This window comes from Heterocephalus glaber, unplaced genomic scaffold, assembly GCF_053883595.1.
Source record: "Heterocephalus glaber isolate CG9 unplaced genomic scaffold, H.glaber_assembly_v1.0 deba00001553, whole genome shotgun sequence".
Classification (NCBI taxonomy): Eukaryota; Metazoa; Chordata; class Mammalia; order Rodentia; family Bathyergidae; genus Heterocephalus; species Heterocephalus glaber.
This window is the reverse complement of record NW_028258344.1, coordinates 13,111,977-13,139,277: the sequence shown is the minus strand read 5'-3', so window position 1 is coordinate 13,139,277 and position 27,301 is coordinate 13,111,977. Positions and strand designations below refer to the sequence as shown.

At 34.1% G+C, this 27,301-nt stretch overlaps 1 protein-coding gene across 8 annotated transcripts in view; it reads right to left on the bottom strand.

Moving 5' to 3' along the window:
• Positions 1-27,301, bottom strand: part of CUNH8orf34 (chromosome unknown C8orf34 homolog) — a 423,558-nt gene that overhangs the window by 285,258 nt on the left and 110,999 nt on the right. For 6 of the 8 annotated variants that reach the window (XR_002393934.2, XM_087190433.1, XM_087190432.1 and 3 more), the window contains 2 exons: positions 16,992-17,164; positions 5,710-5,876 (listed from right to left, as the gene is read on the bottom strand). Coding sequence is in view for 7 of the 8 variants with exons in the window: in XM_087190433.1 (XP_087046559.1) it covers positions 5,710-5,876; positions 16,992-17,164 (340 nt within the window). In the remaining variant the exon portion in view is untranslated. Of the gene's footprint in view, positions 1-4,728; positions 5,877-16,991; positions 17,165-27,301 lie in introns of those variants that run through there. The other 2 variants (XM_087190435.1, XM_087190434.1) reach the window with 1 other exon arrangement.

Here is a 27,301-nt window from a genome sequence, read left to right as displayed (position 1 = left end):
ACACAGAACCAAAAATTCAAATTCATTCAAAATTATATGAAAATCATTACCATGGTTAAACAAATGATCTTCAAGTATGACATCACCATTTTATTAAGTATTTTAAAAGGATAAGTTTATTTCAAAAGCAACAAAACCTTGAATATATTTAACACTAATTTTTAATTTGGTTGAGATTTGCTTAGATAAAAATTGAAATGCTTCAAATATTTCCATATTTACCAATATAATTTGAAAGCATTTTGCTGTATGATTTAATTTATAGATGGGTATGTAAACATATAGTACAAATTTTTATTTTTTTATCTTCTTGTCTTTTCCTCCTATTCCTTTCTCCCCTCTACTTTTGTTAGTATAGATGTGTGTATGCACAAACCATTTTTATTTTCCTCCCAGAAATTACACATTTATATGCAAGAAAATTAAAGACAGTAATTTGCTGTACATCCTAAACCAATCACAAACATGTCAGTCCTTCCTTAAATATCAATATCAACAATAAAAGAAATAATGCTTCACATTGACATATTACATATTTTGGCTTGCAAATACAGTTTTAGCTTTATTGGCTTTTTCTCCAAACCTTTCATTATGTTGTGGTATACACCTATTTTTATTGTTGGTGGACAATTTCTCAGTTAAAGAAAACCTTTTTCTTTGTTTATAACTGTACAAAGTATAGAATATGAATTTAGATTTATAGAGTTATAGAATATGAGTTTAGAAAAAGGTTGGAACATAAATTCTATTGTCTTTTTTTCCAATATTCCTGTTAACAATGACAAACAAATTAATAAGACTTTCGGAGAGTACCTTACTTTTTATATCTATAACATCTCTGTGGAGTAAGAAGGTCATATATTGTCACCAGAATTTTACAATTAATTTCTTGTAGTTTAGGTGACAAACCTAGCAAGAGACAGCATGAGGGCTGTTTTTGGGTTTTAGAATTTAGCCCCGTGGTTTGAGCGTATGTCATATATTTCACATCACACTGAGACTCGCTCCCTCTGCAAAGTGCTCTGTAAAAACCTATAGCATAAATATTAAGAAAAATACATTAACTTCTATCATGGATATGTGTCAAACAATTTGTGACTTATTCAAAGTGACAAAGATATATGATACAACCCTACCCACAAGTATATTGAAAACAGCTACCTATCAAACTGTAATTTTTACCTGTTACACAATTGAAAAGGGAAATTGATCTGTAATTTGTTTTATTTGTACACTATTGACCTTATTCTGCTATAATGATCTACTTTTGTCATTGAAAAATAATTTTCAGGGTAAAAGGGCAATATTTCTATTAAGCACCATAGAAGTATACCATGTAGGATGATGCACATATTTGTGTGGCATGCAGTATTATATTTATTTAAAAGGCAATATCTACAAATTCTGATTGGCATTGGCAAATGGTCTCATATTTTGCAAAAATGAAACAAAAATGAATAATAAAAAATAAAACACGAATATGATTCTACACACAAAACAAGTAAATATAAAAGGAAGAGAAGGGGCCATGAGTCACATTTAACAAAAGCAAAATAAGAATTCCAAGAAAAGGTTTAACATAACAAAAAAAAGTAACAAAGAAGTCATTTTCTAAAATCTATGCTAAAATTATTTTATAACTTATGTGACTTTTCTACTCTGAAGGACTATATTTTAAGGATTCCTATAAAATATATTGAAAAAGTATAATAGAAAATAAGGTGATATGAACTGCATTAATCAAAACTTGTTAGCAAGACTTTTCATCGTTTCCAGGAGACACGTTGAAAGAACTTGGCTAGTTTAATATTGCTGAGTGACAGCATCCATTGTCCATTAGGTGAAACGCCTGTAATTTGCCAATATGGGAGTTTTCTGTCTTAAGAAAGTTTCAATTTAAATACAATAGAGAAGGAGTTGGGGATTTAGCTCAGTGGTTTTGCCGCCTGTTGTGCAAACACCAGGACCTGAGTTCAATCCCAGGTATGGGGGTGGGGTGGGGGGAGTGAATATTTACTTTATAAAAGGTTGGTCACAATACAAAGGAATTTGAGAAGGGTGCTTTAATGTAATGAGCCTCTCTAGGTAGGATACTGAGGTTACTGAAACTCAGACTCCATTCAACAAAGAATGTCACTATATTTGTTCTTAATTATTCACTTTAAACAAAATCTTTTTGAAATCATCTTGTTTTTGCCAATATAATTTTAGCTCCAAATTTAATAGAGCATTTCAGCATCTCTGAAATGCGATTTTGTGATATTTGGCTCAGCATCAATTCTGAGAAAAACCAAAAAATTTTAAAAGTAATCCACACTACAACATATAAGAAAAAAGTTGTGTCTTACATATAATTTTGATTGTTTTTAAAATGAATATAGATCATGTAGAGAATAAACACACATAATTACAATTTGAGTTTCAACAAGAATAAGATAATAAATGTATGTAATGTAATGAAAATGGGCTCACATTTACAAGCTGAAATACCTTTTAAACTAATGAAGTTTCTCAGATTTTTTGTGACAATAATAGAGCTAAATATATGTTTTAATAAATTTCTTATTCCACCATTATAACTTGTATGATTTTTGAAAAATTACTGATTTAAAATTTTTAATAATACGTGACTTTTTTTTCTATAAAGATTTTTAAATTTATTGTAGTCATAGTCATTAATTACCAGGTAGAACTACTAAAATACTTGACAATATCTTACTTTTATGGTTTGAGGTGAATTGGCAGATATTCAACATCTTCTGTAATTAGAGAAAATTCCAGAGGTGCTTAAAACCATTGTCTTTTTTTAATGCACAAGCTTGGCCATTTATTCTGATAGGTAGTATTAATTTCATATCAAGCTACTTTTGTGCTATGAATTCATATGTAATGTTTAATACAATTTTACAGAAAATAATCTTAAAAGATTATAGGTTCTGTACTATATTATTTTTACATGCCCAATACAATCAGAAATCTACAAATACACATTTACACAACAGTGAATAATAGGATTAAATATTGATCAGTATATATTAACAATGCTGGATTTTTTAAATAAACAAAACAAGAATCAAAAGTTTTACTTACATTTACTAGTTCAACTAAATGATTTTTTCTTTAAATCAGGGAATTTTACTGAGGATTAATTCCTTTTTATGTTAATGTTAGCTAATAATAATACCTTTTACTTATTTATCACTTTACAAGGTTTACAGAGTGTTTCCCATGCATAATGATTAGTTTTCAACAAGTTATAGCTTAGTATAGACAGCAACAACAAGTTAAATCCTTAAGAACACATACATTACAGCATACTTATTCTTTTTTTTTTTTTGGTACCGGGGATCAAACTCAGGCCCTTGTGCTTGCACAGCAGGTGGTGAAACCACTGAGCTAAGTCCCCGGCCCCTAGCACACTTATTCTTCAACATTACAGTAGATTCAAAAAGATATTTTAAATACCAATTTTCCCTATTGCATCTTGCAGTGAGTCCACGTACTAGATTTCAGATAGTTTCAAGAAATTAACATTTGTATTTTCCTCAAATAGACACGATCACATGTTTCTCTGTAATTAGTTTCAGAAATAGGAAATGTACATGGCATTATTTTAGGGAATAACCCAGTGTACTTAAAAGATTCCATGATATTATAGGGAAAGTTTCAAACTTAGAGACCAACTTTATTACACTAGCCACTTGTGCTGAGATATCTGAGATTACAAAAAGTTCAAGCCTTCCAGTGGTTTTCATTATTAAATGTGCTCACAACACAAACTAAAATGTCTAAATGAAAAAAAGAATTAATCACGATCAGTTATTATTTGCTCATCAGGTAGACTAAAACCAAATCCTCTGGTCTTCAGCTTGCAAGACTAGAAAGTTGGGTACAGAGCAGCTCAGATCTAGGGAGACCAGCACTGAGTGGACCCCTGGGTCTCCTTAAAGAATCCCTTGATCTCATGCACCCTCTTCACTGCTGCTGAGCAAAGCAAAGGAAAAATGTCCAGGCACCCTCCTGGGGCACAGTTGCAAAAGAACCCACACCCAGGTGAGCAAACCTACAGAGTAATGATTACACTCCACCTGCTAAACTCACAACTACTTGTTCTTTTTTTCTTTTGTTTTTTGGTACTGAGGATCAAACTCAGGACCTTGCGCTTGCGAGGCAGGTGGCGGAACCACTGAGCTAAATTCCCGGTCCATAACTACTTATTCTTCAGCACTAATGGAGAAATTACCTTCTCCAAGAAACATTCTCTTATCATCATTGCCTAATTCTACAGTAGGTGTTACTTCTAGATAAAACTGTGTGCTAAATTCAATTTTCACAGACAAAGAAAGCCACTGAAGTGATATGTTTACATTTCATCTTGAAAGCTACAATGCAAAGTTTCTGCAGTCACCATTATTATTTTATATTTATGTCCCCAGGACCAAGCTAGTACCTGATATGTAACAAGTGCTCAACCAATGTTTGTTGAATGCAAGTTGAATGAGAGTACCATGGCCACATCTGACACTTTTGCCACATTAATGGCATGGAGGTGGGAAGATAAGACTTAGTTGCTCAAAAACAAATAAAAAGAAAAAGGACCAATAGCATGTTAGCGAAAATGACATGCTACAGTCTCTTTAACTGGAATGAATGCAGTTATTTATACCATCAGAACACATCTTTGAACCTGCTACCATTGACTAAATAACACCTTTGTAGGTCTATACATGGAGACATATATCATTTATTATAATGAAAGTAATTTACTGTCATCAACACATATAACAAGAAATATGATTTAGAAAAAAATTTAAATAGTTGTTTTCCTGAGATTCCATATTCTACATGTAAAGTTTGCATGAAGCTTTCAAATCCTTGTATGTATTCTCTATTTAGTTAAAATACAATGGTATATTACCACAAAGCATTCAGACATTGTGTTATTTATAATAAAATAAGTGATACTTACTTGTACTACTATAATAGATAACAAATACCACTGAATTTAAAACATTGTTTTATATATGGATCACTCTACCTGAAATAAAATTTCATTTCCTTCTCTTGGAAAAATGATTTTCCAAAGCAAAGTTCAATTTAAAAAAATGTATAGGAAGAGACTTCTGTTGAAGCAAAAACATACATATGCCTCAATTAAAATAAAGGTATCATACATATACATTATAAAGTTTTCATGAAAGTAATGAACCTAAAAAGACTGAGAAATCTTTGCAAACTTCCTCATCATTTATGAAAGACATAAAGTATTAGTTTACTATCTGTTTCTTTTAACTTTATTCTATTTTTCTAAAACATCTTTAAAATAACATACTGGAATAAGGACTGGAGTATGTATTTTGGGTATATTTTATAGACAGTAGATATAATCAAGGCAATTATAATCAGAGAATGAAGCAGACACACTTGAATTTTTATCACAGTTGCACACAGTAAAACTTGATTAAGTAATCATAAGGGAAAGTGCTGCATACACAGAGCACAAAATACAGTCTAATAAATATTTCACATGCTTAAGTTACTTCAGTTTAGTTTTTACATGCAACTTCATGAAAGTCTCAGGTAAAGAAAGTATGTGTTTAATGGTTTCTTTTCCCAAAGATAAAACTATTCAAAAACTTTTGAAACCTCTTAATCACTACATACTTTTACAGAGAAGAAAAATGAGAAATTATTAATTTTTAAAATTACCCAGCAACTCCATTGCATCATCTTCATTATCAATATCTTCCTCTGTTACAGATGGGGTAGGGCTGTGGATGGACTCAAAGGAATCCTGAGAAAGCATTGCTGCCAGAAGTTTCTTGTGCTGCTGCTGCTGCTGTTTTAATCCTTTAGTCTTGGGCTCCATCTTTAAACTGAAGAAATGTTTAAATGTTAATTATCTGTGGTGAGTAAAGAAAATCTACAAAAAATTGTCATTCCATTTTGTTATGTAAATGTATGCACGTATTATTTAAGATATCCCCAAGGACACTGGAAATACCGGGTCTCTCTAAGACATCCTTTGATACCTCACCAAAAAATTCCCAAATAAGTTGGAGGAGCTGACCTCACTTAAAAGAGGAATCCACTTACACCAACTGTTGTACACTAGGAATTAACATTCCATGTTAAAAGATTTTATTGCTTATTTAAAGAGTAGCTAGGAAGTCCAGATTATTATTCCCTGTTTTACTAAACAAATTCATTCAAGCAAAACACAAGTAATGGGATATATATTTTACCATACTAAGATTTCTTACAAAACAATTGTATTTCTTTTATATATGTGCATATAACTGTCCCAGAACTACTTGTAGAAAAGACTATCCTTTTTTCCACTCAATTGTCTTGCAATAGTTATACTGCTTTTAAGTCTATGTGTTTATAAAGTATTTTCCATAATTGCTGTTTGTGTTATATGTGTGAGATGTATCACAGTTAGTACACTGTCATACAAGTATCAACAGTTTTTACTTTGAGTAAAATATGGACGCCTTATTTCCATTTCACTTCCTTTATCTTTTCTGTAGTTAGTTTTTGTTAACAGGGTCTTGCTATTCTAGTCTAGCCTTGAACTCTATATGTAGCCTAGGCTGATCTCAAATTATTGATCCTCTTGCCTCAACTTCCTTAGTGTTGTGATTACAGGCATGTGCAACTACAACTAGCTCCTTTCCTACTTTTAAATATTATTTCTTTGTGTATCACATAGCATTGTAATTTTTATTGCAATAATCAAATATCATTTGTAAGACTCATGAAGGTAATCCATTGACTATACTCCTAACTCTGTTTTCTTTTTTCCCAATGTTCCAAGATTTATTTTCAAATAAAGTCCACAGTTGAAATTGATGTTCTCCTTAAGATATATATCTCTGTATGCACATCTGACTGCTTTCAAGATTTCTTTTTCATATTGGCTTTCAGAAGTTTAGTTATGATAGTCAATGCATGAAATTCTTTGGGTTTATTCTATTTGGGGTTTTCTAAGATTCTTAAATCTATTGATTTATATCTCACAGGATATTTGAGAACTTTTCAAATTTTTTTCCTTCTAGTTCTTGTTTAATCCACTCACTTTTTCTCTCTGTCTGGGACTCAGTTATAGGAATTTCAAATCTTTTGTTTTTCTCCCATAGGTCCCCGATACTTGATATATTTTTTCATTTTACTTTCTCTCTATTGTTCAGAATGGGTAAATTTCATGCATCTGTCCTCACACTTAATGACTTTATCTTCTGTAATCTCCACCCTAGTATTGAGTTCATCTAACAAGCTTTGTTTTATTTCTGTGATTTTTCAGTTTTATAATCTTCATTTTGTTCTTTTTTTACAATATCCATTTCTTTGCTGATGTTTTATATGTTTATTTGTTGAGAGAATTTTAAATTTCTTATAGAATAATTTTTATGATGATTGCTTTAAATTCCTTGCCTGAAATTCTATCATCTGATTCACCTCAGTGCAAGCATCATTTCATGGTTTTGGATCATTCAAATTGTGACTAGCCTAGTTCTCGTTTTGCATGGTGCTTTAGAAAATTGTATCCTGTCCCATTTGGCTATGAGTTTAGAGTCCCTGGGTCCTAGGTAAATCTTTTATTTTAGAAGGCAGCCACTAGCATATCCTAGCCTAACTTTGTAGCTTGTAGTTACAGTAACAATTTAATTATCAAGAGTTTTTGAAATACAGTTTTGGTCTGTGTGGTATATCTGCTGTTGCTGTGACTCCCACTGATCCCTGTGAGTGTTGTGTGAGGGAGCAGAGGGACCATCCCCAGGTTGATAATCTTATACTTCCAGGTGGATGAAGGAAGTATGTGAGTTTGGGTAGAAAAGGTTCCTCATGGCAAACTTTGTTGCAAAGGGATGTTGCCTCCTTTTGTCCATTAAAATAGGCTGATCTGCCTGTTGTCTCCAAACAAGAGAAAGATCTCAGTCCCATGTTGATATAAAGGCTTCCAGGATAAGTTACTATAGAGGCAGATTCCTTCCTGCTTGTGCCACTCAGTTTCCCTTGAATCTTCAGTGGGGAAGGAGAACCTCAAATTTGGCAGCGAAGGACAGTGCTTCCCTGACCATTTACTCCTAGTGAGGCTCCTGGTTTGTGTCTGTGTTGATTCTCCTGCTGTTGTTGGAGGAGCTCCTGTTAGTAGGAAAAAATGAACCTGGGCCATCTTCTCTAGTTTGAGTTTGGGAAATGCCACACCTAGGTTGCCTTATTCTTCTGGGAAGGGGGATCCTTACAAGGCACCCTGCTGCTATTGTACTTCTCCAGTTTCCAGGCTCCTAACCATTCCAGGTTCCTCTTACACTTTGAACAGTTTTCCTTTGGATGACTCTTCCTTTATTCAGTTTATAGTTGTATTTTGTGGGAGAAGCAGAAGAAATTAATCTGTGCCATATTTTCCCAAACAAAAGTGGCAGATGATTTATTTATTAAAACAGGCAAATGATACTTTTATGGTAGAGAAACCTGGCAGACACCACCTTATTCAAGTTGATCTAATGAACATCAACAATAATAGGGAAACTGACATTATGTATCTTCTGATATGATACAGTGAAGAAGTACATAATATCATCTATGAAGACCTTTTTCCAAAAAAATGTTTAATCTGAATTTATACAGGAAAGAATCAGATAAAAGCAGATATGGCACCATTTTTCAGGAAAGTGGCATGAATAATGCCAATGTCATGGAAAAGGCCTGAGACAATTAAATTCTACAAATGAATAGTATTAGTATTACAAAGGAATAGTATTTATTGAATAGTAGCTTTAAAAGAAGTAAACACAAATATAAACAAGCAAAAATTCATAAATGATCTTATTGGGAAAAGAAAAATTTAGCAATGAACTCTGAAATAACTTTCTGGTATCACTGTTAAATGCTTTGTTATATATTATGATCACTTATTTATCACTTTAGCTTTTGATTAGAATAAAAAACACACACATGCACATATTGCTTTGAGAGTCAAATGAACAAAGTCTATTAATATGACAAATAACTTTAGCCAAGTTACTTATTTTAGCTTTTCTTGTTTTTTTTAATATGTAATGTAGATTATAGTAGTATCTACCATATAGGGTGGTGTGACAATTAAAAAAGGGCTAGTATGTGTAGCAGAGTGGCAAACACCTGTATTTATGTGTCTGTTGATTAAATCAGTTATATTTTCCTTTATGATTTTATGCATTTTTATATTGTAAACTTAAAAGATAACAAAATATTTATTTAATAATATTCTATACTTAACAAAATGTGCTTTTTGCTTTACTGTAAAAAGACAAGCTACAGTTCTTTGGCAATTTTCCCTTTTAGTAGTAAATAATAATTCCCAAAGTATTACTGTTTGAAGAAGGTATTTTATGAAGATTCTAACAATGCCTATTTCCTATGTACCTATACACACACACACACACACACACACACACACATATATATATAAAATGGTTAGAAATTACATGTTTCATGTAAGTTATTATCTACTCTATCTTGAAGATGTTATTTTATATGAATATGCATAATTGCAATGTTTACTCCTGTGCTTATAAAATATGTAATTATATTTTAAAGGTCAACAATGATCAAGGTTCAAAACATGCCTATTTACAAAAAAGCACATCTATCCAAATGTAAACTTAAATTTTGATTCCAGGCCCACAGCTGATTTTCTTGAGTCCTTGGTGGTGAATGTACTCCTCCTCATAAACCTTATATTACAAAACAGCCACAGGAAGGCCTGAGGCCTGACTCTGTTACTGAAGACATCAGTATTTCCACATCATTATGTATCAGTATTTGTCATTTAGTAGGTAAAATAAATCTACAGTGCTCAGGTTTTGCTATTGTTAATTAAGCAAATAATTTTGGTCCTTAGGGTGTCTTGAGTTTCACAATTACAGATAAGTACTGTGAGGAAAACATGTGAATAAAGAACTGAGAGATGAGATTTCAAAGCTGCTACTGCAAGGTCAAGTGGGATGGGAACTTAGACTTTATGGAGTCTGAAGGCACAAGTCATGTCACTGGAATGACACCAGGCAACACTGGCAGGAGCCTACCTAGTAATGGTGATAAGGGTAGTTTCAGTACACAGTGGGAATAACCTTTTATTTGGAAAAGACAGCTAGGAGAGGAGACAGTGAACATAAGATAACACTTGGGAGGAGCTCGGCTGTAAAGATAATGAAAGAGAGTAGAAACAGCTGCAGGCTAGAGTGGCTGCCTTTGTGTGTTGGGGGGCGGTACTGTGGATTGAATCTCAGGTCTTTGCACTGCACTACATCCTCAACACTTCTTTATTTTTTATTTTGAGACAGGGTCTCACCAAGTCCCTAAATTTTCCAGGCTGGGCTTAAACTTGTGATCTCAGGTGTGAGTCACTATGCTTGGCTGAGGCTGCCTCTTTTATAGAGAAGCCTGTGCTTTGATGCTGATCGGGATGATCTAGAAGAAGAAATGGTGCCAGGAACACAGGAAAGTAATCAGTGGTCATAGATGAATGAGACTGAGGATCTAGAGCTAAGAGGGGTGATCACCTTGAGTCCTGAGCAAGGCAAGTGGTTGTCTTGACCATGGGCAGTTCACCCACAGACACAGAGGAAAGCAGAGGGTTGGAAATCGGAGTTGAGAAGGGAAGACGGGCCTCCTCACTGAGAGGAGTGGATGTGTGAACACCAGGCAAAGGCAGCAGCTTCCCTGGCTACGTACCAGTGTGTTCCTGGGGATGGTGATCAGAAGTTCACTGACATGGACCAGTGCAGCCATATGTTCTTCAGCCTTTGCTGCTTGCATCTAGCATAAGTGAATCAGATTTCAACAGGGTAGAGCTTTATAAAGAAAGTAAAACACAAAGGAAATGGGAAGTGAGGGAGTTAAGGATGTGTCCAAGGGATTGATTACAGCCCTGGCCCATGGACAAAAGCTAAATAAGAGAAAAATGAGGAACAAGGTGGTGAGGGGCAGTAAAAAATTGGCAGAATCAACAAATTGTCAGTCCCAGTTAAAGTGGGTTATCTGAGGAAAAGAATGAGGACAGGAGATGGTAGAGAGTGAGGTTCCTGAAATGGTCGTTACAAATTGCAAATCACACCAAAGAGAAGGTTTACTCTAGGGCGTGACAGAGGGAATGAGTGAGTGAGGTGAGATGGAATTCAAGTCCAGTGGCAAAGAGTAGGCAAAGGCAATGAGAGGCTAGGTTTGGGAAGAATGACTGATGCTGACACTGATTTCACCAAGCTATGAATGATGTTGAAGAGAGAACATATTTTTGGAAAGGGAGATGGCATGGGGATTGGCAAATTATTGCTAAAAGATGTGGAAGATGAATGACCACAATGTGAAAATGAGAAATTAAAAAAAAATCACATTTAGCAAAGTCTGTAAGCATTAGAAAAGCAGTAGTAACAGCTTTTTCTTCTTTTGCCCCATAGTTTGAAGATGCAAGTGAAAAATACCATCGTTAAGGGAAATAGCACCGGTCAGTAAGCTGAAGAGAAGAAGAGGTTGAGGTAATTCTAAGAGCACTTAAATTCTAAATCCTTTAATCTGCGCCCCCTCTTTTCCAGAGCTGAGCCTAAATCTTAATAACAGGATTGATAGAACTCCTCTCCCAGCTTGTATGGTAAAACATTTAAAGGCACGATTTATAACAAGACAATGACTTGCTAGCTATTTAATCTTGGGACAGGTATGGAAACACTCTGGGTTTGCTCATTCCTGAAACAGGGATAATAATAATGTTTTCAGGGCCGGGGATTTAGCTCAGTGGTTCCAGCTCCTGCCTCTCAAGCGCAAGCTCCCGAGTTCGATCCCCCAGTACCAAAAAAAAAAAAAAAACTTTTCATGAAGATAGAATGAGTTCAGATAAGTAAAGCATGCAGAGCAGTCTCTCAGTCAAAACGAGTAACATTACGTATTCAAAGAACACCAGGACAGCATTCTGGAGATTTGCTTCTTCTTGATGTATAACATCCCATATAGAGAGAAAGGAAACCAAAAGAGGTCTTATGAAAAAGAAGAGCAGTTAATATTTCAGTTTGATGTTAACATACTTGAGGAATCCATTTTGCTTTGGTTAATAAGGGTAACTTATTATTTAAAGTGCCCAGCCCCTGTGCCTGCCGGTCCAAGTGCAGCCTTTGCTGTCTGCCTCCTGTCTCCCACACCCCCATGTACCTGTCCTTGCTCCATTCTGTTTCACTCTGTGTGGTAAACATTAGTTTGATCTGACTCCAGGAGCTCTCCATGGTGAAAACTGGGCGATTTCTCTTGTGAACTATCTCCTGAACTTGTGGAATTCACCCTCAGAGCCTTGTAGGCAGAATCTGTGTCTTTTCTTGACTCTAGTCAGAAATTAAAAGATTTCTTACCACTAAGGTTCTGAAGAGATCAGAGAAAGTTTCACAGTCACTTGTTGCATTTATATTTTTATGTATGAGCCCTATTTAAAAACATGTCTAAATATGATGTTAATGGTAAATTGATGTGAAAACAGTTTAACAGATTAAATGTTTGTTATATATCCAGCATGTGTGCACCAAGCTGCAGAAATAAGAATTTGAGGGGATGGGAGTCTCTGCACTTTAAAGCAAGTGCTTTGGATCTAGGATTTTTTTTCAAGTTGATCTTATCCAGTTTCAAGCACATTATCTGGTATTAATGTTCAATAAATATTTAATACATTTACTTTTTCTTTTAGAGTCTGTTTTCAAACATACACACTAAAAAATTCAAATTTATTTTAAGTAGATATATATGTCTTATCTTGAGAGCTATAAAAAATCCAGAGAAACAGGAAGATTGGTAGTGAAACAAAAAAATGTGGATATGAATGTGAAAGATGATGAACAAATAATAGATTATAAATGCATGACTCCTATTCATCAGCCCACAATGACCATTGCAATTTCATGAGGATTAAAGCATGTGCCTTCTTTAGTCTGATTAAAATGTGTGGCTCGATCATCAATATATCTGAGGGCTAGAAGAACTGAATATAGATTAAGCCCCAAATGTTGCCTAAAGGACATGGAGTCCATGGATAACTAGTGCTGTGTTTCATGAAATTATCTGAATTTTGATATTCTACCTAAATAAATAAATGTTCTGAAATAAGTGAATGATTTATGTATTTATTGACTTTAATTTGTCATAAGGTATAATTTTTGTATATTTTTTAGATATTTGTAAGGATCTTGTTCTTTAGTTACTCTTGTTAGAGCATTCCTAAACTACTTAATTTGACTTTATCTCTGCCATATGTTTTACATATTTTCTGTCATGACTACAATGACCAAGATATGACAAAATTTGGTAGGGTTTTGTTTTTGTTGTTGTTGCTCTTAGGCTTCATATGCAAAAGAGTAATCCATCTTCAATTCATTTTCTTTCTTCTTATCCTAATTTATTTTCCATCACATCACCTATCACTACTTGAATTTATGGGATATATTCATATATTCACTTGTGTATTGTTTGCCTCTCCATGGAAAAGTCATATTTCCAGGGTTTGTTCATTAACAAATCAGAAGCAGCTTGAGCTTTAATGAAAAAGAAAACTTCTTAATAGAAGTGAATTTGGCTTGTATTTTAATATTTAATATGTATATCTAAATTGCAATATGTCTATTAATTTTATGGCACATTTACAACCTAATAACTGCTTAGTTAACAAAGCTGATTAACTCTGGATCTATAATATTTATAGATAATCTTACTCTAATAAGTTGGTTCAGCTTTAAAGGAGTCTCATTAGGTTTTCAAGGCTTGATGAGTCTATATACCAATTCACATTTAAGATTTAACTAGTAATTGTAGGAAATTCATTACACAGCTATTGCAAATTCTAATTAAGATAGCTTAAAATAAGATTATATAGGCTTATTAAATTCAGTATTTGTTTACATTTACATTATAAATTTGTGATTATTTTTATAATTCTGAATGTACAATGAATATGTATGTTTTCCCACTAGCTATCTAGACAAGCTATAGCAACTGATGCCAGCAGGTGGTGTCTGACAAACAGAAAGTCTTCAATCATTTCCTAACACATTCATATCTCTCTTTTATGAACCCTTCTTTCTTTTCTTACTTAGATGCTTCAATTTCTTCTCTAAGCTCTCCTAATTCTGAACTTATTTGAGACAATAAAAAAGATTTGGCAGAACAATGTCCATTAATGACACATACAACATTGTGCCTGTGATTTCCATAGATTCACAGATCTCTTGAGTCTTGTCCAGAGACCATATAGGGATCATTGACTTCATATCAGCAGCTCTTCTCTTATATCATTAGTTTCTCTATATTGTTCTCTAGATTGCCTTTATTTTAGCACCCAACCCTTTAATGTGTCAGCTATGCATACCGAAGTTATTGGCCCTCTTTATACAATGTTGTATTGGGGGGAATGGGCCAAGAAAAATGTTCAGGTATGCTATGTTGCTTACAAAAACAGCTCCAGGACAATATTTCAGGTAAGTTTATGATCATAAGATTCTCAAGGTTGAGTACACTAGCCTATCATATATGTATAATTCTGTATGAATGGTAAATGTGGCTATGTACTAAAGATGGAATATTGTAATAACAGCCATTCAGATAAGACTTAAACAATAGGAAAAACCAAGTTAGAGAAATGGATAAAAAACAAAGATGCACTATAACCAGTCCTTTTTTAATATTTTTTTTGTTTCATGTAAAATAAAACAAAATTTCATAACAAGATACTAAAAGAATAACAATAGCCAATAGACTATCATTATTTTCAAAATAGTTAATCTGAGTACAAGACATAGACAAAAAAGATTGTCTCTTACAAAAAAGAAATAGATAATAGCACAAAACTTTCTTTTCAGTGAATTAAGAAAAACTGGTATTATAAATGAAACTAATTAGCACATATATTCTTGTTGATATGTTTTACTTAGCAGATATCTAGTAACAGCCACACCTCCTGATAGATGTCTATTGATAACAACCATGTGCCTGTCCCAGTGGTGAAAGAAAAATGGATGAATTCAGGCTTGAGAATCAAAATTGAGAGTCAGTTATTTGAAGGGTGTAGAAAATCATTGGGTTGGTTAAAAAATTAAAAAATTTCTAACCCTTTCTAATTCATTCAAATCAAATCTAATGCTATGTAGGTTATTGGCATTAGGCCAGAAATCTTGCTTTGTATTAGAAGATGGGAGGAATATAATTTCTAACTCATAGTTTAATACTCTTCTTTACATTTAATTCAGATATGCACATATTTTTCTGATATAATGGGGCATCTATGCAGGACATCACCACTTTTTTATGTCAGAGGTAATATCACAACCCATAATTTAAAGATAGAGAAAAATAAAGGTGAAAACAACTTTTCAAGACAAACATTTGAGAGAGAACTTTGTGAACTGAATTGTCTGAGTAAAGGATTCAATGAGGATTGCAGAAAAAATTCTCCTTTATTGAGTATTCTAGAAAGAAATAAAAACTCACTGAAGCTAGGAAGAAAATAAAAGCACCAACATTTGCAATAAATAGCTCTGATTATTATTATGACTAAATGAAAGAAAATGAAAGTTGACATTTCTCTATTTTATATTTCAGAACTAAAGATCGAACAATGCATAAAGATAAAGGTCTACAGGACTTCGTAAGTCTGGTATTAAAAATAAAATTACTTTCATTGGCAAGTGAAATTGATCTGGCATTTCAAAAAAGAAGATAACTGGATTTTAAAAAATGAGTTTCTTCTCCTTTATACGGGACACTTGAACTATTTAAATAATTTGGAAGTTATTTCTCATGGAAATTGAATCAATTTTATATATGCCTGAAGCACACTAATGAGTATTCTCAACTTCTTCCCCTCTAGCCAAGCGATAAGTGAAAGGAAAGAACTTCTGCAAGTTATTACATTGTAGAAAGTACAATTGTCTCTTTGAGAAAAAAAGTTAATTGGTTGTTGTTAAATTTAATATAGGAAATACCAAGTTACTGTGGTTATGGCATGGATAGAAAAGTCTTCATGGTGATTGGCTAATGACACTTAGAGAAAGTTTAAATTCTTGTCACATTTTAACTCATGAGTATTTAAATCCATTTTCTCATCTTGATTGAGACCAAACTCTCATAGTGCTTTTCACCCCAACTTCCCCGACATTTTCATTTTTTGTTTTGTGTTGTGTTCATTGCAGTTGCTATTGACAAAAAATAGTTAACATCAAATAGCTTTTTCTCTTAAATATGATCTGGACATTTCAACCCTATGGTACTTCATTTCTACCAATGTATGGATGCTTAAGACCAATCTGCCACCATTTCAAGTATCAGGGCTCTGAGTGAAATCAGTTATGTGTACTTTCAAGTTCACAAATTGTAATAGTTTAAAAAATTAAAGGAAAAATCTAAAATAAATAATAATCAATCATAGTTCTCCACTATAAACTTAAATGGTTCTAAACCAAGATTTTCCTTTATATTCCACATCAACTCCATTTCTTATAGTCCATTCATTATACATTTAATAGTTTTCTTGATGACTATGTCTTTCTAGTATATCACAAGTCCCCCCTCTATAATTCTTAACAGCTAGCCACTTGCTGTTCAATAATATAGTAAGTCAAGACTTACAGGTTATGACCTTAGACTTATTTCTCCATTGGTTTTACCAGCAAGAAGATGGTAACCACCTAGTGTTCAGAAAACAATCAAACCAAACCCAAGGCAAGTATAATAACACTCTAATTTTAAAACAGAGCAATTAAGTTTTTAATGGACAGATAAAATTGTACTTAGAGGGTACAACATAATGTTTTGAATTTATATACACTGTAGAATTGTTAAACCTTGCTATTCTTTAGCCACTGTGGAGTCTATCAATTTTATATGTAAAATTACTATAATGATTTCATCAAGATCATGTGCTTGGTTTTACTTTCCCTTTTAATGATTAAAATAGAGTACTAGAAGACATCTCATCTCACCTTCCTGCAGGGCTAGAGCCACTATCTTCATTTTCCCATTGTTCATTTTTACTTCTTGGAACTGGGGGCTGTAGCATTTCAGCAGCTAGTGGATCAGCATCATTTTCTTCTCTACCAATCCATTCTCCAATCACACGAGGCCTCAGAAGAGAAGAATTAAAAGCCACTGTTTCCTGAAGAGAAGAAAAGAAGGTGCTGCCTTCAGTTGCTTTTTCTAGTTAAGAGATAACAGGGAAATAACCTTCTCTAAAGTTATGACTGCTCATTCTGACCAAAATGCTTCCTTTTATCTCTCTGATTTGATATGAAAAGTCAGTTCTCTCCATATCCACTGAAGTGAGGTAACTCATTCAATTATACAACTTGGGTATGATGTAGCTATGAAAATACTGAGTACATGTGAATACAGAATACTGGATACAGATGATTTCTAGGGGTGTATTAAGTGAAAAAAAAGATAAAGCATTATCCATAATGTGATCTAATTGTTAAAAAATCATACATGAGTATTTCTACCATCCATTCACTAATTCATAAATGTATTCTTTCTCTAATATTTATGAAGGCTTGGTATTGCAAAGAACTGTATGATATTCCAGGACAATAATGAATAACACCAAAATATTTGGTTTTTGTTTGTTTTTGAGACAGGGTCTCACTATGTAGTCTAGGCTGGACTTGGACTCACTATGTAGCCCAGGTTGACCTTGAACTTGTGGCAATCCTCTTGCCTCAGCCTTCCGAATGTTTGGATTATAGGCATGCACTACCATGCCCAGCTAAGAATAAGATTTAAGAAGTTTAATCTGAATGTAGGAGCTACAGGTGATTTTAAGTATTTCCATGTCTTTTCAATATTTTATTAATAAATATGTACTTGTCTGGCCATTTTTTAATACCTTGATCTGAGAAACACATGTTATTTAAGTTACGTTTAGTAAAGTTTTGGTATAGAGTCTTAAACAATTCCTTAAGAATTCAGATGTGTTCTGAATCACTACAATTCCTAAAAATAGTATGTGACTTTAATTCATAATTCAATACAAACTTAACATTATAATCCATAAATTTAATAAATAGTTAACATATAAGCACAATATAAAAACACATAAAACAGGATTTAGAACATGTTTGAAAAGCATTTCTCTAAGTGATGACAAAAAGTTGGATATCTTAATATTGTTTAAGCCTACACGAAAATATAGCAGGTTAACTGTAGTATCAGTGTTTTTATAATAACAAATTCAAACAACAAATTCTGAGTCAAGAAAACAAAGAACTCCAGTGAATTTCAGCTGTCAAATCATGCAAACAATTTAATGTTTTGAAATAACTAGAAAAGAGTATTCATTTGCCACAATCTAATTGCATTCAAAGAAAAGTAATGAAAATTATAAGGTAATCTATATTTAAATCTATATTTTTAAAAGCAGCTTAGGGCAAAGACTTGTTTTAGAATAAAAAACAAAAACAAAAACAAAAGCAAAAATACTATGGGCCGGGGATTTAGCGCAGTGGTTTTGCAACCTGCTGTGCAAGTGCAAGGACCCAAGTTCAATCCCCAGTACCAAAAAACAAACAAACAAAAACAAACTACGAACATATCTTCAGCTTCAGAATCCATTTTGACCTATTTTTCTTTGAAATTTTATTCTTTGAATATCATTTTCTCCAACTGTAAAATGGAAATGATGGGAATTATAAAACTTTTATGTCAAATGAGTCAGTATGTAACATAGTGAAACTATGAAATTCCGTGTATATGCTAGATATAGTTATTTAAGGACACAGATCCTGTTCAAACCATTTCTATATATGTGATATGTCTGGAAGTAAAATGGGAAACAGAATTGCCAAATTGGTGGAGTTGGGTAAGAAATGCTTGGTTGTCAATATGAGTAGAAGAATAGTAGGGAATTGATGGTGTAGGTTTCCACTGCATAAAGTTTTATTTCATGAAGTATCAAACAGGTTGGATAATTAATTCAATGTGATTAATCTTAACTGCATAATGGGTTAGAATTGGGCTAGCAGGTTTGTCTTGCTCTAAATTCAACAATAGCATAAGAACTGGTAAAAAGAAACTAACCATAGGGCTGGGGATTTAGCTCAGTGGTTCTGGCACCTGCCTCGCAAGTACAAGGACCCGAGTTCAATCCCTGGTACCAAAAAAAAAGAGAAACTAACCATTGAAACAACAGAAATGAATGGGTTTAGGCACTGTAAACAAAAAGAAATGAAATACAGTTCAGAGTTAGGTATGAAAAAAAAAAAGGTTGAGAACTGCAGAGAATCAGAAATAACTGCTTGATTGCTAACTGGGAAATTAAATAAAATGAGAGACACCACTGCTGTTGGAAAGTAGAGCACAGAGGGAAGGATAAATGTTTGATATTCAGGATGTTTAACTCCAACTGGCAGCAAAAGTTTAATGAGAAGTAGCCCAGGAGCAAGGCAACATGAAAAGCTTTTGCAAACAGGGTCAAGGGAGTTAGAAAGTCACTATTTTACAAGTGAAAAGATAGGACTCTATGACTTTTACATTTCTGCACAAACCTCTTTATGTGTTAGTTTTGATGAAAGAAGAAGGAAAGAGTAATTTCTCCTTTAGAAAGTGTTGTCTCTCTGAAAATTCTCAAATCTAGTCTATTTACATGTAGATTAAAATATCAGACTTATCATTGGCTATATTATTTAGATTTGATTAAGCTAAGTAAGCATCTTTCCATATATCTCTCTCAAAGAGCTCTAGTGAAGAGACCAATGCATAATGTTACATTCATCAGACTACAAACATCAGTATCTAGCAAGATGAATGCAAAGAAGCACATTGAACACACAATATTTTCAAAAATATCTTAAGCACATGGTAAACAAGTTATTCAAAATTTCATGGATAATCTTTGTAAATCAGAATATTTAGAAATGTAAAAAGTACATTTTCTTTGCCCTTTCCAAATTAGAGGTTCTTAGATATTGAGGTTATTAAGCAAGCATAGTTAAATTTAACGAGCAAAGGAGTTTTAGTCAGACAATCTCCTAAAGGTCATCGATTTGCTTAGGGCAATCCATCAACATCCAGCTCACATGTCTAGGAGCTACATATTGTATCCCAGATCAACTCTTTCCAGGAAGGCTGTTCTCTATGGCTAACTAACAGTGAATTCAACTGCTCTGACCTTGGGCTAAATCCTGTTACAGTTTGGACTTTTTAATTAAGTTTACTGGTACATTTTAGGCACACATAATGATCACATACAACATAGAGTATCTGTACCTGTACATGATATATCTTGGTTCTTACATTTTCCCATTCCACTTTCCCTCCCTTCAACCCCTCCACCCCTCCTTATTTTCAAAAGCTTTGTTTCCATCTTTTCCTTTTCTCATTTTTTCTTCTCCCTTCCTTTCTGTCCCCCATCCTCCTCACTAGTTCCCCTTTTGAAAAATTTCTTCCTGTTTCACAATATATATCACACATTTTGATCATCATTTACACTTTTGGTTTCTCACACCAGAGAAACAATGCACTATTTACACAGGTGTGTCCAATTTATTTCACTTAAGCGTATGGTCTCAAGGTGTATCCATTTAGCTATAAATGCATCAAGTTTACCTTTATGGCTGTATTAAAAAACTATATCTTTATCCATTCATCAGTTGATGGGCATTTGGGCTGTTTCCAAGATTTAAATATTATAAGCTATGCAGCTATAAACATGGTTATATCCATGCATATATATCTAGTGCTATGATGCTTTTAATTCTTTTGGAAAGATACCAAGCAGGGGAATAGCTAGGTCAAATGGAACCTCTAGTTTTAGCTTTTTGAGGAATCTCCACGCTAATTTCCACAGTGCTGCACCAGTCTACACTCCCACCAACAGTGGAGAAGATTCCCTTTTTTCTTACAGCCCCACCAGCATTTGTTATTGGTTGATTTCTTGATAGCAGCCATTCTTTCTGTAGTGAGATGGAATCTTAGTGTTGTTCTCATTTGCATCTCATGAATGAAGAGTGATGTTGAACATTTTTTCATATATTTGTTTGCTGTTTCTACTTCAGTTAAGAAGTGTCTATGCATTTCAGATGCCCATTTTTGGATTGAATCTTTAAATTTGGGAGGTCTGATTTTTTAGAGTTCCTTATATATTCTAGATAGTAGGTCTTGGTCTGAGGAATAGCCGGTAAAAATGTTTTCCCACATTGTGGGTTGTCTCTTCATGCTTTTGGTGGTTTTTCTTGCTGTGCAAAAGCTCTTTAATGAGATCCCAGTTGTTGATTGTTTGTGATAGTTCTCATGTGACTGACGTTTTGTTCATAAAGAATTTTCCTATGCCAATATCTTCAAGAGTTCTACCTAACCTATCTTCCAGCAGATTTAGTGCTTCTGTTTTATTTCTTAAATTTTATTTTATTGGTACATTTTAGGTATACAATATAATGACATTCATCATTGAAAATTTGCACCTTCACATAATCCATCTTGGTTCTTATTTTCCCCCCTTCCCCTGCCCTCCATTCAACCCTCCATCCCTCCCTATTTACAAAGACTTTGTTTCCATTTTTTCATTTTCTCATATTAATTCCATTCCCTTCTTTCCTTCCCCTACCTCTCCCACTTCCCCTTCCGCTTTGCCCCTTTTCTTCCTATTTCACAGTATCTATTATACCTTTTAGTTCTTATTTACACTTTCAGTTTCTCACACTAGAGAAACTATTCGGTATTTACACGTGTGCCCTATTTATTTTACTTAAGGGTAACACCTCAATGTGCATCCATTTAGCTATGAATGTCTCTAATGTCTCATTTTTTATGGCTGAGTAGTACTCCATTTTATAAAAAAACCACATATTCTTCATCCAGTCTCCAGATGATGGGCATTTGGGCTGTTTCCAAGTTTTAGCTATTACAAACTGTGCTGCTATGAACACAGGTGCACATGTATCACTGTGGTATGATTCTTTTAATTCTTTGGGGAAGATACCCAGTAGGGGAATAGCTGGGTCAAATGGGACTTCCAGTCCTAGTTCTTTGAAGTTTCTCCATACTGATTTCCACAGTGGTTGCACCAGTCTGTACTCCTACCCACAGTGGAGCAGCATTCCTCTTTCCCCACAGCCCCACCAGCATTTGTTACTGGTTGATTTCATGATAGCAGCCAATCTTTCTGGGGTAAGGTGGACTCTCAATGCTGTTTTCATTTGCATCTCTCAAATGACCAGTGATATTGAATATTTTTTCATGTTTATTTGGTATTTCTACTTCTTTGTATGAGAAATGTCTGTTCATTTCAGATGCCCATTTTTGGATTGGGTCTTTAAATTTGGGAAGTCTGATTTTTTTAACTTCTTTATAGATTCTAGATAGTAGACCTTTGTCTGTGGAACAGCTGGTAAAAATTTTTTCCCACATTGTGAATTGTCTCTTCACTCTGTTGGTGGTTTCTCTTGCTGTGCAGAAGCTTTTTAGTAAGAAGAGATCTCACTTATTGATTGTTACTGCTAGTTCACAGGCAACTGAGGTTTTGTTCATAAAATCTTTTCCTACAGCAATGTCTTCAAGAGTTCTACCTAACCTCTGTTCCAGCTGGTTCAGCATTTCTGTTTTAATATTTAGATCTTTAATCCATTTTGATTTTAGTTCAGTGCACGGTGAGAGTGCATGGTCTCTTTTGGTTCCAAACAAATTTTTGGATTATTTTCTCTAACTCTGTGAGATTTGCTGTTGGAACTTTGATTGGGATTGCATTAAATCTATGTAACAGTTTTGGAATTATGGCCATTTTCACTATATTGGTTCTTCCTATCCAGGAGCAGGGGATGTCTTTCCATTTTCTGATATCATCTTCAATCTCTCTTTTTAGAGTGCTATAGTTTTCAGAGTAGAGGTTTTTGATTTCTTTTATTAGGTTAATTCCTAGGTATTTCAGTTTTTTGGATGCTATTGTGAAAGGAATTGTTTGCCCTATTTTTCTCCCAGTGACTCTGTTGTTCATGTACAGAAAAGCTATTGATTTTTGTGGTTGACCTTGTATCCAGCTACTTTACTGAATTTGGTTATTAAGTCCAGAAGGCTTTTGGTGGAGTTCTTGGTGTCTTCTATATAGAGTATCATGTCATCTGCATATAAGGACTATATGACTTCTTTATTTCCTATCTTTATTCCTTTTATTTCTTTCTCTTGTCTAATTGCCATGGCTGTTTCCAAAACTATATTGAACAGGAGTGGTGATACTAGACATTCTTGTTTTGTTCCTTATTTTAGTGTGAAGGATTTCAGTTTTTGACCATTTAATATGATATTGGCTGATGGCTTTTCATAGATGGCTTTATCAGATTGAGGTAGAGACCATCTATCCCAATTTGTTGTAGGGTTTTATCATAAATGCATGTTGGATTTGTCAAATGCTTTTCCTGCATCTATTGAGATGATCACATGGTTTTTGTCCTTGGCTCTATTGATATAGGGTATTACATTTATTGATTTGCATATGTTGAACCATCCCTGCATCCCTGGGATGAATCCCATTTGGTCAGGGTGTATGATCTTCTTGCTGATCTTCTGCATTCTATTTGCCAGTATCTTATGAAGGATTTTTGCATCTATGTTCATTAGTGAGATTGGCCTATAGTTTTCTTTTTCACTTGGGTCTATTTCTGCTTTGGGGATCAAGGTGATGCTTGCTTCCAGGAATGAATTCTGGAGTATTACTTCCCTTTCCATTTCATTTAAGAGTTTAAACAGTGGTGGCAGTAGTTCCTCTCTAAAAGTCTTGTAGAATTCAGCAGTGAAGCCACGAGGACCCAGGTTTTTCTTAGTTGGTAAGTTTTTAATTACGTTTTCAATTTCATTGATTAATATTTGGTTGTTTAGAATTTTTAGGTCTTCATTCAACTTTGGTAATAAGTACCTAGGAATCTGTCCATTTCTTCTAGGATTTCTATTTTATTGGCATATAGGTTCTCAAAGTAGGTATTGATGATCTTCTGGATTTCTGCTGGGACTGTTGTAATTTCATCCTTTTCATTCCTAATTGCATGGATTTGGTCCTTTTCTTTCTTTTTTCTGATAAGGTTGGCTAAGAGTTTGTCAATTTTGTTTATTCTTTCAAGGAACCAACTCTTGGCTTGATTGATTTTTTGTATTTTTCTCTTAGTCTCCATTGCATTAATTTTTGCCCTGATCTTTATAATTTCCTCTCTTGTATGAGCTTTGTGTTTGTCCTGCTCTTCTTTTTCTAGAAGCTTGAGGTTCAAAATCAGGTTTTTTAATTGGGTTCGCTCTGTTTTCCTCACGTATGTATTCACTGCTATGAATTTTCCTCGTAAGACAGCTTTCATTGTGTCCCATAGATTCTGATATGTTATATTGTCATTGTCATTTAATTGAAGGAACTGTCTGATTTCTTCTTTAATTTCCTCTGAGACCCATTGGTTATTCAGAAGTGTGTTGTTCAATTTCCACGTGTTTATGAAATTTTTGCAGTTTCTTTTGCTATTGATCTCCAATTTCATCTCACTATGGTCTAATAATATGCAGAGGATAACTTCAAATCCTTTGCACTTACACATATTCTATGTGTGAGTATGTGGTCTATTTTGGAGAATGCCCCATGTGCAGCTGAAAAGAATGTTTATTCTGAGTTTGTGGAATGGAACACTCTGTAAACATCTGTTAAGTTCATTTGTTCAAGAGTTTGACTGAGTTCTAGCACTTTGTTGTTGTTTATTTTTTGTCTAGTTGATCTATCTATTTGTGACAGTGGGGTATTGAGGTCCCCCACTACTATTGTATTAGTGCTTATATGATTTTTCATGTCCATTAGAATTTGTTTTATATAGATGGGCATACTAGTGTTTGGTGTGTATACATTAATGATTGTGATCTCTTCCTCTTGATTGTTCCATTTACAAGGATGTAATGTCTTTCTTTTTCTCTCTGAATCAGTTTTGGTTTGAAATCCACTTGATCTGCAAAGAGGACAGTACTCCTGCTTTTGGGGGGGTGGTTCCTGTCAGATGGAGTATTGTTTTCCACCCTTTAACTTTCAGTCTTTGAGTTTCTTTTTGAATTAAATGTGTTTCTTGTATGCAGCATATTGTTGGTTCTTGCTTCTTGACCCATTCTGCTAGTCTGTTTCGTTTGATTGCTGAGTTGAGACCATTAACATTGATGGTTATAACTGATATGTATTGACTTATCATTCTCACAGTAGTCTGGATGAGATAAAAGGGGCAGAAAGACACTGTTAAACCTTCTTATTGCCTTTGCTGCCTTGTGCATGCCATTTTGTTTCTCCTCTGTGAGGCCTGTTTGTCATTCCGGTCTTGGAGCCAGCTGATTATGGACTGAAACATCTACAAACTCACAGAGGAGGAGGCTTCCTCCTTGATGTGCCACCTCTCCCGGTGCAGAGGAGGAGGTTTCTGGGCCAACATACCACCACCCCTAGCACTGAGGAGGTGAGCCACTTGGGCGCCAGCAGCACTCCCCTTCTTTGAAATGAGAAGACACACAAATAAGCCTCAAAACCAGACTTCCAGATCACCTAGAGCATCCTCAAAGGAAAATGAGATGAATGTGATAGTCAACTGCCTGGAATCCCTGAACTCCCTGAATTGGCAACAAAAGAGGATCTGAAAAAAATGAAATCAGAAATAATTTCTCAGATAACAGCAATGATTGTGCCCATAGTACAACACATGATTAATCTAGAGAGGAGCTGAGGAACATGATGGAATACCAATATAGGAAACAAATGAAATCCATAAAACAGATGCAAACAGATTTCCAGGAGATTAAAAACTCTACTGAAAGTCTGCACAGCAGAATGAGCCAATGTGAGGACAGAATTTCAGATATAGAAGATAAGATTCCATTTAGTGACCAGGAAAAGAAAAATTGCTTTAAAATTATAAGGAACCATGAGAAATCAATCCAGCAGCTGCTAGACATGCAAAGAAAAATAACATAAGACTAATTGGAGTCAATGAAGAAACAGGAGAGAGTGCAGATGACATAAAAAAACTGTTCACAGAATTAGTGGCAGAAATCTTCCCAAGGAGGGGAAAAGAACTTGACATACAGATAAGTGAGGCATATAGGACTCCAAGTAGCCTTGATCAAAATAAAATCTACATATAAAATAAGCATATAATACTTAAGATTCCAGAAACCCAACAGAAGATAATTTTCATGGTATAACTTCATTTCCTTTGCAATGTCTAAAGTCTGCTCTATGAGCTAGCATGTGGTCTATTTTGGAAAATGTTCTGTGTGTAGCTAAGAAGAATGTGTATTCTGCTGTTGTAGGGTGGAACTTTGTGGACATGTATTAGGTCCATTTGTTCAAAAATTTGGTTCACTTTCAATATTTTATTGTTGATTTTTTGTCTCGTTGATTTGCCTATTTGTGACAGTGGGGTATTGAGGTTCCCCACTACAATAGTATTAGTGCATATTTGATTTTTCATGTCCATTAATATTTGTTTTATATAGGTGGGTTCACTAGTATTTGGTGCATATCTATTTATGATTGTCATCTCTTCCTCTTGGATTGTTCTCTTTACAACAACATAGTGACCTTCTTTGTCTCTCTTAATTAGTCTTGGCTTGAAATCCACTTTGTCTGCAAATAGAATAGCTACCACTGCTTTTTTCCAGGTTTTTGTCACATGGAATATATTGTTTTTCATCTGTTGACTTTCAGCCTATGAATTTCATTTTGAATTAAATGTTTCTTGTATGCACCATATTGTTGGATTTTGCTTCTTGATCCATTCTGCCACTCCATTTCATTTAATTGGTGAATTGAGACCATTAACATTGATGGTTATAACTGATATGTATTGACTTATCCTTGTCATATTATTTTCTTGTTGTTGGCTCCTCCCCTCACCCATTTAATGTCTTGCCTTGTCTGATGGATTCATTCTTTTGGGGTTCAGGCATTGTAATCCACATTATTTATTTCTAGAATATCCTTCAGAGCATTTTGGAATGAGAGTTTGGCATTCATGAAGTTCCTCAGGTGTTCTTTGTCATGGAAGTATCTTATTTCTCCAATTTTGAAGATAGTTTTGTGGGATACATCAATCTGGCTTGGAGGCTGTTTTCTTTTAGGACTTGAAATACTTCACTCCAGACTCTTCTTGACTTGCGGGTTTGTGTTGAAAAATTGCTGTGATTCTGATGGAGTTTCCTTTATATGTGAGTTATTTCTTTTCTCTAACAGCTTTTAATATTCTGTTCTTGTGTTGGATTTCTGGAATCTTGACTATTATATACCTAGATGTAGATTTTTTTT